Source organism: Acanthochromis polyacanthus, chromosome 13 (assembly GCF_021347895.1).
Source record: "Acanthochromis polyacanthus isolate Apoly-LR-REF ecotype Palm Island chromosome 13, KAUST_Apoly_ChrSc, whole genome shotgun sequence".
Taxonomy (NCBI): Eukaryota; Metazoa; Chordata; class Actinopteri; family Pomacentridae; genus Acanthochromis; species Acanthochromis polyacanthus.
The window spans coordinates 3,984,604-3,999,226 of NC_067125.1; the positions used below are offsets into that span (position 1 = coordinate 3,984,604).

Genomic DNA, 14,623 nt, shown 5'->3' on the forward strand with positions numbered 1-14,623 from the left:
GTTTGCAAACAAGAACTTTTCTCTTGGAAAACCTTTATTAGTGATGTTTTGTTCTTGGGGAAAAGAAAGTGTCTACCAAGATGCACCTCATTCCCAATCTTTAAGACTAGTCTGGAACACCCTACTTGTTATGGTCCAGTATTAGTGGTTCTTCTACAAATTTGGTAAAAAGTCTTGTTGCTTCTTAAGGTAGTACCCTGGTTCTACCATTGGAGAATAGTACTGGTTGGAGAACAAGAACTTTTCTGTTGGAGAGCCTTTATTAGTGATGCATTTTAATTTTGCTCTTGGGGACACAAAAGTCTTTACCAAGAACCAAACCAGCTAAAGGTCTGAGGCCACCTGAAACTATTTTCTTTTCAGACCAGAAACTTGTGAGTCATTTTAGGGAACTACAAACCTTTCTACATGTTGTGACTAAAAGAACTGTCCCTGCAGAACCTCTTTAAGGACTGTTTTTAGAATGACCTTGTCCAGGGTGGGTACTTGAGGCCCACTTAAGAGCACCTACCCTGGAGTGGGATTCTAGACATTTTTCTCCCTTGAAAAGGCCCTGAAACAGGTTCTACAGGGAGGTTTCCTGCAGTCGGAGCATTCTCAAAAGTTCTTGCAGGTCTTAAATAACCCACGAGGTCTTGTAGTTTATAAACAGCATTTTTCTTCTAAGACACAGGCAAGATTCTGGATGGGAACCTTGGTCAGGTATGGCCTTCATCCACCCTGACCTCCTCCTGCTGGTGCAGCTCGTACATGTGGTACTTGGGGAAACAATTTAGTAACACATGAGCATGATTTCCAGGGATCAGGGCTGAATATGGAGTTAGTGAACGTACGCTGATGTCTGTAAAGGTTGGTTCAAGGAAGTTGCTAAAGTGTCTGGAAGTCCTCCAACCATCTGTTCTAATGGAACATCAGGTCAACTTCACAGTGGAATATCTCAGTAGCACTGTGGACTGACCTGTAATTGGTTGTTGGTAGTTTTGATGTCCTAATGTTTGACCTCTGACCTCTCAGGTGTACGTTCAGAGCTACCACCAGGCCGTTGCCAGGCGACTGAAGGCGATCACCGACAACCAGCTGGAGATCACTGACATCTACTCACTGCTGGACTGGCTGCACAACATTTACAACAGGTACACAATGTTGTACAAATACAAAACCTGAAAAGTGCATAAACAGAACCAAAAAACAACAAGGACAAACATCCATGCTGCAGATGTTCTCTTTGTACAGTTGGTGGGTAACCTCTTAGTCTCTAGTATTGTACCAGAAGGCAGGACGTTGGGTTGATGAGCTAACTTCTGGTTTAACTCTGGGTTTTTGAGGATTTTTGCATTTTTCTTTGTTGACATTCTTCAGGGATATAATCCTGAAACAGACTGATGACCAGACAAGATGTTCACTTTGTCATACTTGTTGACCTTCGAAGATTTCCTGAAAAACCTGCTTTGAATGATCATATGTCAGTTTGTCCTGGGCACAGTTGTTTATTCTGATGTCTTGTTGTTGTGTTCTTTCAGAGATGTCTTGGTTACGGTTGTTTGTTTATATATTTGTTGTTTGTTTGTGTTTTTCCAGAGATGTCCTGGGGACGGTGTGCATCACCAGTCCGTTCAGTCGCTCTGAGCTCAGTCCTCTGCTGCCGTCAGAAACCGTTGACCGACTGGAACTCGACTGTCTGAACTCGGTCCGGGTGAGAAAACAAACTGCAGTTCCTCTATCGTCCACCAGGGGCTCTGTCAGTCTCCATAGACCTCCATGTTAAAACGTCAAACCTTACAGCAGAATGAACATGTTTACAGCCGGAAACAACAACTAGTTCTGATCTCTACAGTTAATTTTTCTGTTGATGACAAACGCACAGGGGCTGAATTTTACAAAGTTCAACCTTTTAAATTGTATTCAGTCTCAAAGTTTTGCATAATTAAAGTCGTTTGTGGTCTTTTTACGTCATTTTATTTCTTTCATGACATTTCTGGTCTCTCTTTAGTCTTTTTGTGTCTCTTTGGTGTCATATTGTGTCTCTTTCAAGCTATTTGGTCTCATTTTATGTCTCTTTGGGGTCTTTTTGGTATCATTCAGTGTCTCTTTTAGGTCTTTATATCTTCTATTGGGTGTCATTATGTGTCTTTGTTGTGTAATTTTGTATCTTTAAGGGTTTTTGTGTGTCTTTACTGGTATTTTGTGTCTCCTTGTGACCTTTTTGTCTTTTTGGTGTCATTTTGTGTCATCTTCTGTCCCTTTTGTGTCATTTTATGTCTCTTTTCAGGTCATTTTGTGTCTCTTTCAAGCCATTTTATGTCTTCCTGGTCTCACTTTGTACCTCTTTGGGATCTTTTTTGTATCTTTAGCGTCATTTTGCATCTCTTTGTGGCCTTTTTGTCTTTTTGGTGTCATTTGAAGTCTTTTTGAGGTCTTTTTTAAAATCCTTTGTTTGTCTTTGTTGTGTAATTTGGTGTCTGTCAGTTCTTTTGTGTCTTTTTTTTCCTTTTTGGTGTCATTTTGTGTCTTTCAGCTCAACTTCTGTCCCTTTTGAGTAATTTTATGTCTATATTCAGGTCGTTTTCTGGTGTCGTTTTGCGTCTCTTCCAAATCATTTTCTTTCATTTTGTGGTATTACGTGAGAAGAAGCTCACAGACGTTCTTGATACCAATTTAAAAAAGCTAATTAATGTTGTTTTTCTGACTCAAACATCTCTCCTAACTGTTCTAACGGAGTCCTGATGCTGATAAATTCGAGGTGTTTGCTTGGTTTCAGGCTAAAGTGACCACGGAGCTGAGCCAGGTGCTGGACGAGGAGGAGAAGAGGTGGATGGAGACGCTGCACATCGAGGAGTTCCAGATCACTCTGGCCACCACCGTCATACAGGTACCGCCCACACCTGCGTCGCCGTGGTAACCGCATCTGTTTCCTGCCGGTTTATGTAAAGCGGCCGGAGCGAGGGGTTACGTAACGCTGGAATCCGCTGCGTTTTGTTCGCTGATTGTACACTGATTGTTTCCCGTCCTTCAACTGCAGCCAAAGTCAACATCAAACACTTCCTCCTTCACACACAGACACACAAACACACTCTGACCTGCAGGGGAAGCAGCTGCTGCCCTCTGGTGGCCAAAGTCAGAAGAACAAGCAGACAGAGCACTGCAAAAACTCTAAATCTTACCGAGTCTATTTGTCTTATTTTTAGTATTCAAGATAAATTCACTTAACAAGTGACATTTCAGCAAGATGGAGGGACTTGTTTTAAAACAACGCATCTTAAATATCTTGTTAAGTCAAACAATCTTAAAATGATCTTGTTTTGAGTTCTATTTCATGAGAAAACTTAAAATAAGTTTAATACATCTCTAATTAGGAGGTTACCTGAAAGCAGAAATCTATTTTTGAGTAAAAAACTGCTACTTTTTTGTAGCATGTCTGGCTTATTTGAACCCTCATGTCGTCCTGTGGGTCAAATTGACCCGTTTTAAAGTTTGAAAATGTGAAGAAAAAAATCTATGTTCACAGTGAAACTGGTGATGTCCACATTTTCAACATTTTGGGAAATTTCGGAACATTTTTTTGATGAGGAAAAAAGAAGTGTTAAAATTTTATTTTTTTTTAAAAAAATGAATGAAATCACTTTAGATATTTTTAGGATTTTTTGGGAAGATTTTTATTGAATTTTAGAAAATATTTGCAATTAATTTTGGGGGATTTTTTAAAAATAAAACTTTTAAGGAATTACTATAATCTTCTTCCTGGAGGTTTTACAAATTGTCAGAAATTTGGGGAATTTTTTACTGAATTTTTGGATTTTTTTCAGACAAGGAAACAGTATTTTTTGGTGCCTGTAAATGAAGAAAACCGGAGGGTTAATGCACGGTTCTTGGTCTCCAAGTGTTGAAGCAGGTTTGAAGGCTTCATTGTCTCACTGGAGAGCTGGTTGCTGCATATTGTGCAGCGTTTGCTAGGTGTGTGGGAATCGCCTGTCAATAAATCCATGTTTTAAGCAGGACTCCAGGTATTGTCTGTTAAATGCAGGTTTCTTTTTCATGGAAGTCGTTGGCTCTTCTTCTGTCTCCTCACTGAGCCTTTGTCCTTCGCAACAAAACTTTCCAGAGACGTTTGTTTTTTACTCATTTTGCTAGCTTGTAGGCTTAATTTTAGCGCTAATGTATCATGTGAACAAGACAAGCGTCTTCACATGAGTCAAGAGTGAGTTATAGACGGATGTCACGGAGAGAATCTGGTCATTTAAAAAAAAACATTGCTAAGACTCGGATAATATAGAAAACAGAAATAATCTAAGTTATTTATTCTTTCTGTTCAGCCTGCTACAAAATATCATATACAGCATTACAGTGGAGCTTCCGATGTTAGAACATTCTGGAAAACGCAAAACTTTGAATCCATTTTTCTCAAAAACTACAGAAAGTTGGTCAGATCTGTTTCCAAACCTTCAGCTACAGATGAGGTCATTAAGTAAACTCAGATAGAAAACTGCATCTATTCCCATAAAGTCAGCGAATAAAAACCTGTTTTCAATCAGGGTTTTAAAACTGGTGGTCAAGTTGGCAACTTAATAGTAGAAAGAAGTAGGATACAGTGAGATTATAAATGTCATTAAGAGCATTAACGTTTTGAAAACAAACTAATCAACTAAATGAGAGCAGCTGGGAATAAAATGAGATGAAATTAAAAGCCCAAGTTGCCCAAAAAGATCAAATTTCATCTAGTTTTAGATCATTACAGTCAAACAGATCCAATCATCTGATGAGCCCTGCTAATAAAACACAATTATTAACGTTTATGACTACTAAATGAGGTCTTACTAACCCGTTGTTGCGTTTCAGCGGCTGCAGGTGGATCTGAAGCGTTCGGCCTCCATCAACAGGAGTTTGGGCTCCAGAGTGGCTCAGTGCAGCCTCAACGGACTCGCCGACTTCCTGTACAGGTAAGACTGCTTCAAATCATGTTAAGATGAAGAATCAGTTCTACAAAAGCATCCTGGACAAGATGGAAAATAAACATTAATACACATAAATATAAATAAATTAAATAAAAAGTTAATGAAATAGTGACAGTAAATGCGATAATATCAGGCCTTGAAATTAAAGAATCAGTCTGTGACACAATATTTGAAATAATTAAACAGTAAAATGTATTCCAATATTAGTATTTATTCCATTTATGTGTAATAATATCCATATTTGTCCAGTTTGTTTTGATAATTTCAGTCGTGTTCTTGATTGGTCTTTTACACACAAATCACATATAAGCACAGGTCAGGCTTTAGAGTGTGTTTTAAGCTCAAGCATTTCATTTCAGTTAAAAGAAATAACATTTGGTGATATCGGGCTAAATGTGTAAAGAACAGCTTCATCTGCATATAACCGAATATGACAGTTATAAGAAATTTCAATGAAATCATTATTATAAATAGAAAATGCAGTGGTCCTAAAATAGATCCTTGCGGGACTCCATTTTTAATAGTTAATTACATTTAATATTCATGATGATCTAAAGCCTTTCAATGTTTTATGAGCTGTTTTGAGGTTATTGACGTTCTTTTTTTTTTTTCCCAGTTTCCAGCGTAAAGTGGAGATGTTTCATGAGGGGATGCAGACCGGGATGTTCGGAGACAACGAGGATGGATACGTCTCTAAAACCATCGCGTTGGTCAACTGCTGTCCTCCATTCAGGTACGGCTGTAGGGATTTAGGTGGGAGATCTGGAGTGTTTTCTACGCCCTCCATCCACCCCGACCTCCTCTGGCTCTCTGGGCTGGAGCAAGTCCACTGCTTCTACAACCCACCTGAGGAAACCATTAAATCAACAGGATTTTTGATGTTTAGATGTTGGTTTCATAAAGTTAACGTTGAAGTTTGTAGTGCAAAACAGCCCACTGAGTGAAAGTAAACGTTGAGTTTTCGCTCTTTATTTGAACTTTAAACGCTCCCAGTCTGGTTTGTAGAATCAGGTTTCCGTTTTTGATGAGTGTGTTCAGTGTTTGGAACATATTTACACAGAACACGCCTCACATTAAGGACCAAAACCAACAACTCAGCATGTTAATTAGTGTGTGTGTGTGTGTGTGTGTGTGTGTGTGTGTGTGTGTGTGTGTGTGTGTGTGTGTGTGTGTGTGTGTGTGTGTGTGTGTGTGTGTGTGTGTGTGTGTGTGTGTGTGTGTGTGTGTGTGTGTGTGTGTGTGTGTGTGTGTGTATGTGTGTTTTTATGTGTGTTTGCAGGGGTTTTGTGCAGCGCTGTGCTCAGTGCGATCCGTCGGTCAGCGAAGACTCTTTACGTCGTGCCAACAAGTGTCTGGATCACATCGTCCATCAGGGAGTCAGAGTTCTGTCAGAACGCCTCTATCTGCACATCAGGGTAATAAAACACACAAAACACACACACTCTGTAAACATGTCATCTGAGTGTTTTTATCTTCATGACTTTGACCTTCTCTGTTGAGTTTCTCTCTTTGTTGTCAGTTTCAATAAAGCTTTTCAGTTCAGTTTAATGTTTAACCTTCATTTATGCTGAGCGTGTTTGTAGACACTCGCAGGTTAAACTGTAGTTTATTTTCTAATTTAGGCTAGGTTAGAATCATGTTCTTTGGATTAGTTTGAGTAGTGTCATTTAAAGTTTAGTTTAAACTTAGTTGGATGTAGGTTAGTTTAGATCATCTTATGTTAAGTGTTTCTAATGGACAAACTAGTCCTTAACAGTTAAGACCAGTTTAGATTAGACCAGGTTAAAGTTCAGGTTACCTTATTATACTCATCAGGTTTGGATGGTATTATGGTTTTATTAGAATTGGATTAGTGTAGCTTAAAGTTCACTTTATTCTCGAATTTAGTTGTGTGTAGGTTAGTTTAAATCATCTTAAGTTAGGTGTTTCTAATGGACAAACTAGTCCTTCACAGTTAAGACTAGTTTAGATTAGACCAGGTTAAAGTTCAGCTTAACTTTTATACTCATCAGGTTAGCCTATGTTAGAGTTTAGTTTATATTTGGTTTAAAGTTTAGTTATGTTAGTTGGGTTTAGGTTAGTTAAGATTATCATACAAGGGGTGTTCTTGTTCAACAGTTAAGACTAGTTTAGATTAGACCAGGTTAAAGTTCAGGTTAGAGTGATATTATGGTTTTATTAGACTTTAAGTCTTTTAGGTTAAAGCTTAGTTTAGATTAGAATTTAGTTGGGTGTAGGTTAGTTTAAATTATTTTATTTTAGGTGTTTCTAAGGCATTATCTAGTCCTTAACATAAGACTAGTTCGGATTAGACCAGTTTTAAGTTCAGATTAGCTTGTTTATTCTGTACACATCAGGTTAGTTCATTAATAGTTTAAATGTTGACATTTTTAGACCATGTTTACTAACTTCTGGTGACCTGGTTTTGGACCAGTACTGGACCAGACCACGTTATCTACCAGGGTAGAGTTAGTTTACCTGCTTTGGTTATCTCAGGTTGTCACATGCTTTAGATTCATGTTGAATTATAGTCAATAGTTTGAAATGATCAAACCTTCAAGTTTAGGTTGGATTTGGTTGGTGTTGTTAAAAGTTCATTTGGTTTCCGTTACGTGAGGTTCTCTCATGTGTCGGTTCAGCTTTAGATGAGTCCAGATTAGACAGAAATAAAGACATAAAGTTCTGTCCTCGTTAAAGCGAGAGAAGTTGACTTGAGTCTGTGTTTGTGTTTTCCAGCCGTTCTTCGAGCGTCTCGTCAAGAGGAAGTGGTTGAACAACATGGAGGCGTACGAGCAGATCGAAGCAGTGGTCAGAGAGTACTTTAAGAAGTACCGCCGGATGGACAGTCCTCCATACCAGGTAGAACCAGGACCTCCAGAACCACGTGGACACGTTTGAACTGCAGGTGGATCATGTTGTGTTTGTGCTTCCTCAGCTGCTGGTGGGCGAGGTTCACCGCCGGGTGGTGATGGAGTATCTGCGATCAGTGATGAGGGGACGAATCATCTGCACCTCCATAAAGATGAGGAAGAGGATGGCCGGACGACTGAGAGATGAAGGACGACGGATCAAAGTCCTCTTTGAAGAACAGGTCAGTGTCGGAGCGTTAAAAACTGAAACTCTAGTTATAGATCCACTAATATTAAGGGGACAGAAAAGTTTGTTGTCCAACCATCTACCGACCTTTACTGACATCATGTACAGAACATCCTACCCTTTACATTTACCCTTTAACGCTACATTTACCCTCTGATACTGCATTTACCCTCTAATGCTACATTTACCCTCTAACACTACATTTACCCTCTAATAGTACATTTGCACCATCTAGTGGCTCAAACCTGATATAGCAGGGGCTGAAATGGTTGATTCATGGAGAGAACAATCAGCTGTTTTAGTCGATGGTTTTAGTCATTTTTTTAACCAACAGACCTTGAAGAAGCCAAATATTTTCAGATTTCAGCGCCTAAAGTTCATAGCTTCATAAATCCAGATGCCAAATGATGAAACTCGAACAGAAAATGAATCTGCAGCCATGTTAGTTGATGGTTTCTGTCATTTTTCTATCAATATTAGTTACAAAAAAACCTAAATATGTTCAGATTTTAGCACCTACAAAGCAAATTTGCTGATCATTTAGGGACTTCTAAACCACATATTTGGGAATTTGGGTGTTTTTCGACAATTTCAAATAAATGTATTATTTTCTGGTTTTCTTAGTTTTCTATCTTTGTAAACTGAAAATAAAAGATAAATCAGGTTTTGACAAAATGCTTTTTGGCGTCCTCGTCCCTGAAAAACACCTTCTTACCTGACTGTAGTAACTGATGAGTTGCTTGACAGAAAATAAATGGTTTTAACTGATGGTTTCTGTCAGATTTCAGAGTCTAAAAACATTTTCAACTTCTCTTCGTGGAAATTGTTGTTTGGACACATTTTTAAAAATATAAAACAAGCTAAATATTAGTTGTTGAACCAGCAGGTCTAGATGATATGATTTCGAACTCCAGGTGATGTTTCTGTCGGTTCTGATGTGGTTCTGTTGTGGTTCTGGTTATGTTCTGATGTGGTTCTGGTGTCTCTCCAGGAGTCTGAGTGCAGCTGGTTGGACAGCGCTTTGCCCCACATCTCTGAGATCATCCAGCTGGAGGACGTTCCCTCCATCCAGGTGGAAGTAGGAGTTCTGGTCCGAGAGTTTCCAGACGTCAGGTACCAAATGTTCTTGTTTTGGTTGTTCTTGCTGTAATTATTGTTTTTGCTCCTTGTTGCTGTTGTTCATCTTCTGGTTCTTCTGCTCCTTGTTCTTTTTGCTAATGCTCTTCTAGTTCCTCTTTTTCTTGATCTCGTTCTTGTTTGTCTTGTTAATGTTTGACTTGTTCTAGTTCATGTCGGTCAGGTTATTTTTACGCTTGTTCGTATCTTTCTTCTTCTGGTTATTCTTCTAAATGTTCTCTTTCTTGTTCTTAGTACATTTCTCATTTGTTACTAAAATACCAATATCAAGTGTAGAGAGAAAAGTTTGTTTATTTCTACTTTTGTCACTCAAGAACTCTGTCCTAGTTGAGCCCAGTTTGTCTTACACACATTAATTCTAGTCGGAGGTCATTAACCACCTCATAAGTCTTTGTCATGGTGCCCCTTTACTAGCTAAACTCCCACAATGCTCTCTGCTTATCAACATGAACTACAGTTCCAGAGGAGTGATGCCTCTTTCAGTAAGAGGCTCCATCTGATGGAAAAACCAGGAACTACAGCTGATCTATGATACATTTACTGACATCATGTGGAGAAAACAGGTTTTCCACGTCTTCTGAAGCTTGTGGAGCGACAGTACATCCTACCATCTAATACTACATTTACCCTCTAGTGCTACATTTTAGACAGCGTCCAACCAGAACTTTACGACAAGGTTTTGGGATTTTAATAACTTTAATGTACTTGAAGTGTGTATTATTCAGGAAAATGGTGTCACATTGGGACTTGGTATCAGTAGAGACTCAAGATCAATCAAAAAACCTGATCAGGACATCCCTAATTGAGATTGTTTATATTTATTCTCGTATTTTGTGTATTTATTTCTCGTTTCCCTGTTTAGGAAGAAGCATGTGTCGGCCATTTTGAACATTCGGGGGACGACCCGGCAGGCGGAGCGCCAGGAGATCCTCAACATCGTGAAGGACATCGAGAGCAGCGACGGCGGTGCGACGCTGTTGTCCCGGGACAGAGCCCTGTTTGCAGAGGTCCCGGTCACCTCCGAGGTCCACTGCCTGAACGTGGGCCTGAGCCGGATCGCTCTCACCGCCTCGTCCTGCTTCAGCACCATGAGACCGCGACGCAAAACCAGGACGCCGGCTCAGGAAAACCTGGAAGAGGTTCTCTGAACGGAATCCAACTCCAGTCCCAGTCTGAACCAAGGTGGTTTTATTCCTAATTTAACTCCATTTTCTAGTTTCAGCTGATTTTTAACAACTAAACCGACTGAACTCCGTCTGGTATTAAAACATCGACTCTACCAACGACTGAACTGAGAAGATCCTCTATCTGACCGACCCTGATGTTGTTGTAGCTATAATTTGAACTTTGATCAGATGGAAGTTAACATCTCTAATTTTTGCTGCAGTTCTTCGGATCCTGCTGATGGAAGCTGATTGTGTTTTTCGATTCTCTGAAGTGTCTTTGATCCCCAGAGAACCGGTTCAGACCAGTTCAGCCTCACTGGAGGGAATCTTTCAGGTGGAACAAAAGGAGGTGAAAATGGACTATGAGACTAACTGCTTTTGATCTTCTTGACTCTTGAAGGAGAAAGTTAACTTTGGAGGATCTTCATTGAACAAAAATATTTGCAGACGATGGTTGAGGATAAAACTGGACTAAAATTGTCTCTTCTGTCGACTGCTGGGCGTTGAGCTGGATGACTGAGTGTAGAAAGCCTCTCGATGAGACGTTCAAGAGTTTCCATGAAACATTGAAAGAACCAGTTCTGGAGCCATCTGTCATTGACAGATTGGAACTAAATGTCTGTGTTTGGATGGAAAACCATTTATTTTTCACCTGGAAACAAAAGATTCAACCAAGTATTTTTTTGGTTTCGTTCAGACGGAAGCTGTTCCAACACTAACCGCTGCTAAAACCAAGACGTCTGTCAGCCAAGAGAGTCCTGACTGAAAACCACCTTTAAGTCCAACCCACTAACCTCCTCCTGAACCAGATTTTCACTTTGTTTTCCTGCAGGATGTGGAGCTGAGAGGCACTTTATAGAGGATCGATAAAAGGAAACCAGTTCTGTGGCTGTAATCTGGGTTCATTCTGGGGTTTCAGTAGTTTCAGACGATCTTTAATGTGTTCAAATGAAAGTGGAGTTTGGTTTGTGGAAAGTTTTATTGTTGCACAAGAGAAAAAAGAAAATGTAATCAAAGGTACTAGACGATGATCTGAGTCTCGGTTGGTTTACTGAGTATTTAAAGCAGTGATTTTAGTTCCGGTGTGATGAGTTTTATTCTAAACACTTTTAGTTCAGTTCTTTTCTTCAGAATATCTGGTGTTGATTTAAACTAAAGATATAAAAGATATATTCTAATGGTTTTATTCAGCCTTTCCTCACATTTCAGCATTTAACGGTTTTACATGTTTTAGCTCTTAACCTGCAGATAAAGAGTTCGATTCAGTTCCTGATAGTTTAGTTCCTGATTGGATTGTTTAAAGACCTTTGTGTTCTTTATTTCAGATCTGCTCCTTTAGTTCCACCCGTCTGTTGTAAATGTGGATGTATGTAATGAATCTGTACAGAAATCAGCTCGAAATGACAATAAAACACATCAGATTCACCGTTTCTGCTGGATTTATCTTGATTTTCAAACCTGATACAGCGGGGTCCTCGGCTTACGTCAGAGTTCCATTCCTAGGGATCGAAGTCGATTTTCGCTGTATTTCGGAACTCCGGCGAAAATGCAACCAAATCCGTTCCGTGCATCATGATATCAATCAGTTCTTCAGAAAAGTCATGAATACCAACGACTTCCATTCATGTTTGAGTCATTTTACAAGAAGATAAGAGTTTAACAGACTGATATTGTTGATGTTGAGGTTTCAGTGTTTATTGTTCAGTTCCAGATTTACCTAATGTCAGTGAACGTGCCATGTTTAGTTAGCTCACCTCTGATTGGCTGAGAGTCAGCAGTAGAGAGAGCTGGGAACAGCGGCTAATTCTGGAGCTAAGTTATGGAGTTTTTCAAGTTATTCTGGTGTTGGCTACGGCCCACGTCCTCATCACAGAGGGTCGCTACAGTATGTTGACCTGTTTTAACAACTTGACTGAAGTTCATCCGTGTTTGGCGCTGTTCCCAGTGTTTTATAATTTTACTTTTGTGGAGACGGTTTTCCTTTTCTTTGAAGCACTGCCATCAGAAGAGTCTGATTTGTACTTGGGAGCTGTAATGAAAAAATTAGAGAATGCAGCACATTCAAAGGTGGCGTACAACTGGCGAATGGAAACAAACCGTCTTATAGCACCGCGTGACAACGTATTCATCCGCTCCACTCACCAACTAGTTCCATGTAACCAGTTCTGATGTAACTAGCAGGGCCGGTTAGAGGCTCATTTTCAGCCTCAGACCGGCCCACTTTAAATCAGACCTATTACTATTAAAATCATGTAATTCTAGCCTTGTCTTGTAATTCAGTGTGTTTTTCTAAAATATTTCCAGTTCAGTGTACATCTCCAACATTATTCTTTACAACAATATCAGAATCTATAGTCTGTTCAAGTAAGTGTTCAAGAATATCCAAACCTTAAAAATGAAATAAAAGAAGAAATAAAAATATTACATTTAAAAAATAAAAATAGAATAAAAGGTGTTTCACTTTCTAATAACTCTATCATCTCTTTTTCCTCTGCAAGGAAACAGTTCCATCACAACTTAAATTTCACAAATATGAGAACATCAGCTAAAGGGCTAATCTCCAACACTGTTCTTTACAACATCACAATGTCCTTTTGCAAGATCAAATATCAAACAAATTAGTGTTCACAGATATCCTGATGAATAAAGAATAATTATTGACCTGTTGTCTGCAAGTTTGTTATTCACAGTATAACATAACTTGCTAATGAAATTTTATAAATGCTTTGATTTTCATTTTATATTTACAATAACAAGAAAATAAAATCAGTAAGAGACAGAAACAAAAAAAAGGTCAGTTTTTTTTCATTTTCTGAGACCGGAAGTGGTCATCAGCAAGTGTGGAGCCAAACGGAGTACAATGCATAGACTGTATGTAATGTTTTTATTGTTAGTTTTCATGGTCATAATGAGAGATCAGATGGCCGATCTTAAAATAAACCAATATTAATTTTTTATAGAGCATTAAAGTTTTGTGAAGCCAGGGGGCGTGGTCTGGAATGATTGACAGGTCCTATGGAGGAGGCAGCCCAGACTCGGCTCTCCTCGTTTGGATTAATTCTGATATAATAACTGTTGGTTTATTTATTGGTGGAGCAGCAGAACCTTTTCCACATCAGTTTTTCTGCCTGTGGGCTTGTTTTAACCAGTTTTCTACCTTTGGCTGATCCTACCAGCAGACACTGAAAGGACTCTGATTGGTCGGTAAGTGTTCATTTTCGTATCGGTGCCGCTTTTAATGTACTTTATATGCAGCTGTAGTGTCAGATATAATGTGTGCCATGCAGTCCAGATGTTGGTGGAGTTTATTTCTGTATGTACTGACCAGAGAAGAAAGTTAGCATCCAGTAAATATTAGCTTTAATGTTAGCGATGCTAACCGAGCTAGCTGCTCAGTCGTAGCCTGATTAAAGCTAACGTAGCATCAAGCTAACGATGTTGGTGTGGCGTTTCATGTAAACAGCTGAAGTGTGTTGTGTTACTGTAATGTGGTACAATTAGTTAATAAAACTGTCAGTGCAGACGCTGGTTCACATTAATGTAACGTTTAGAAAACCTAAATGTGTTTAAAACAGTAAGGTTAAGGTTCTGTGTTGTCAGTAGTCCTGAATATCTGCTGAGAAAACAGTAAATCTACCCTCTAGTCGTTAACATTGTTTAATGACTGATTCACATGTTGTAGTACGTATTTACTGCAAATGAATATCTCCTCCAAATGTCTCACTAATAATCATTATCAGCCTTAAAAACCCCAAAAAACACCCCTCTATACTGGACCACACTTAGTAAAGTCCGGTTCCCCCCTCTATAAATCTTCTTGGAATCTTTAGTGATGTTGAAATCGAAGCTTCATGAAGCAATGAACCACTTTGACACATCTGCTTCAAGAATGACACATTGCTTTTGCATTTGACACAACCAGAAGAGTGACATCTGCTGGTCATGTGTCAGAACTGCATCTAAGTTGAAAAAACTGAAAAAGCCTCAGGACTGCTTGTCTCACACTGCTTTGTACTTGCAATAAAAGTTTTAAAACGTTATATATGTATGTTTGTGTGCATATATGTGTAGTGTGTTTATATGAATGCATGTGTTTTGTGTATGTGTGAATCTATGCATATGTGTCTGTGTGTTATTTAATGTCAGTGTTTCCCCTGGGTTGAAATGGCTGTGAGGTGGTGGGTTGCACCGGAGGCGTGAAGCAAGTAGGGGGGTCCGGGGGCACGCCCGACCGGAAAAATTTTGAAAATCAAGATGCAAAATGGGGCATTCTGG

At 39.2% G+C, this 14,623-nt stretch overlaps 1 protein-coding gene across 1 annotated transcript in view; it reads left to right on the forward strand.

Annotated features, from left to right (window-relative positions):
- The window catches only part of exoc3l2b (exocyst complex component 3-like 2b), a gene marked incomplete at its 5' end in the record, with an annotated part of 51,118 nt that extends 39,340 nt beyond the window's left edge, over positions 1–11,778 (forward strand). Inside the window, 10 exons of the mRNA XM_022200063.2 lie at positions 1,015–1,133; positions 1,579–1,693; positions 2,759–2,869; positions 4,834–4,934; positions 5,566–5,682; positions 6,229–6,364; positions 7,686–7,808; positions 7,885–8,040; positions 9,037–9,158; positions 10,045–11,778. Coding sequence (XP_022055755.2) covers positions 1,015–1,133; positions 1,579–1,693; positions 2,759–2,869; positions 4,834–4,934; positions 5,566–5,682; positions 6,229–6,364; positions 7,686–7,808; positions 7,885–8,040; positions 9,037–9,158; positions 10,045–10,330 — 1,386 coding nt within the window. The remainder of the gene's footprint in view (positions 1–1,014; positions 1,134–1,578; positions 1,694–2,758; positions 2,870–4,833; positions 4,935–5,565; positions 5,683–6,228; positions 6,365–7,685; positions 7,809–7,884; positions 8,041–9,036; positions 9,159–10,044) is intronic.
- Positions 11,779–14,623: the final 2,845 nt, after the last annotated feature.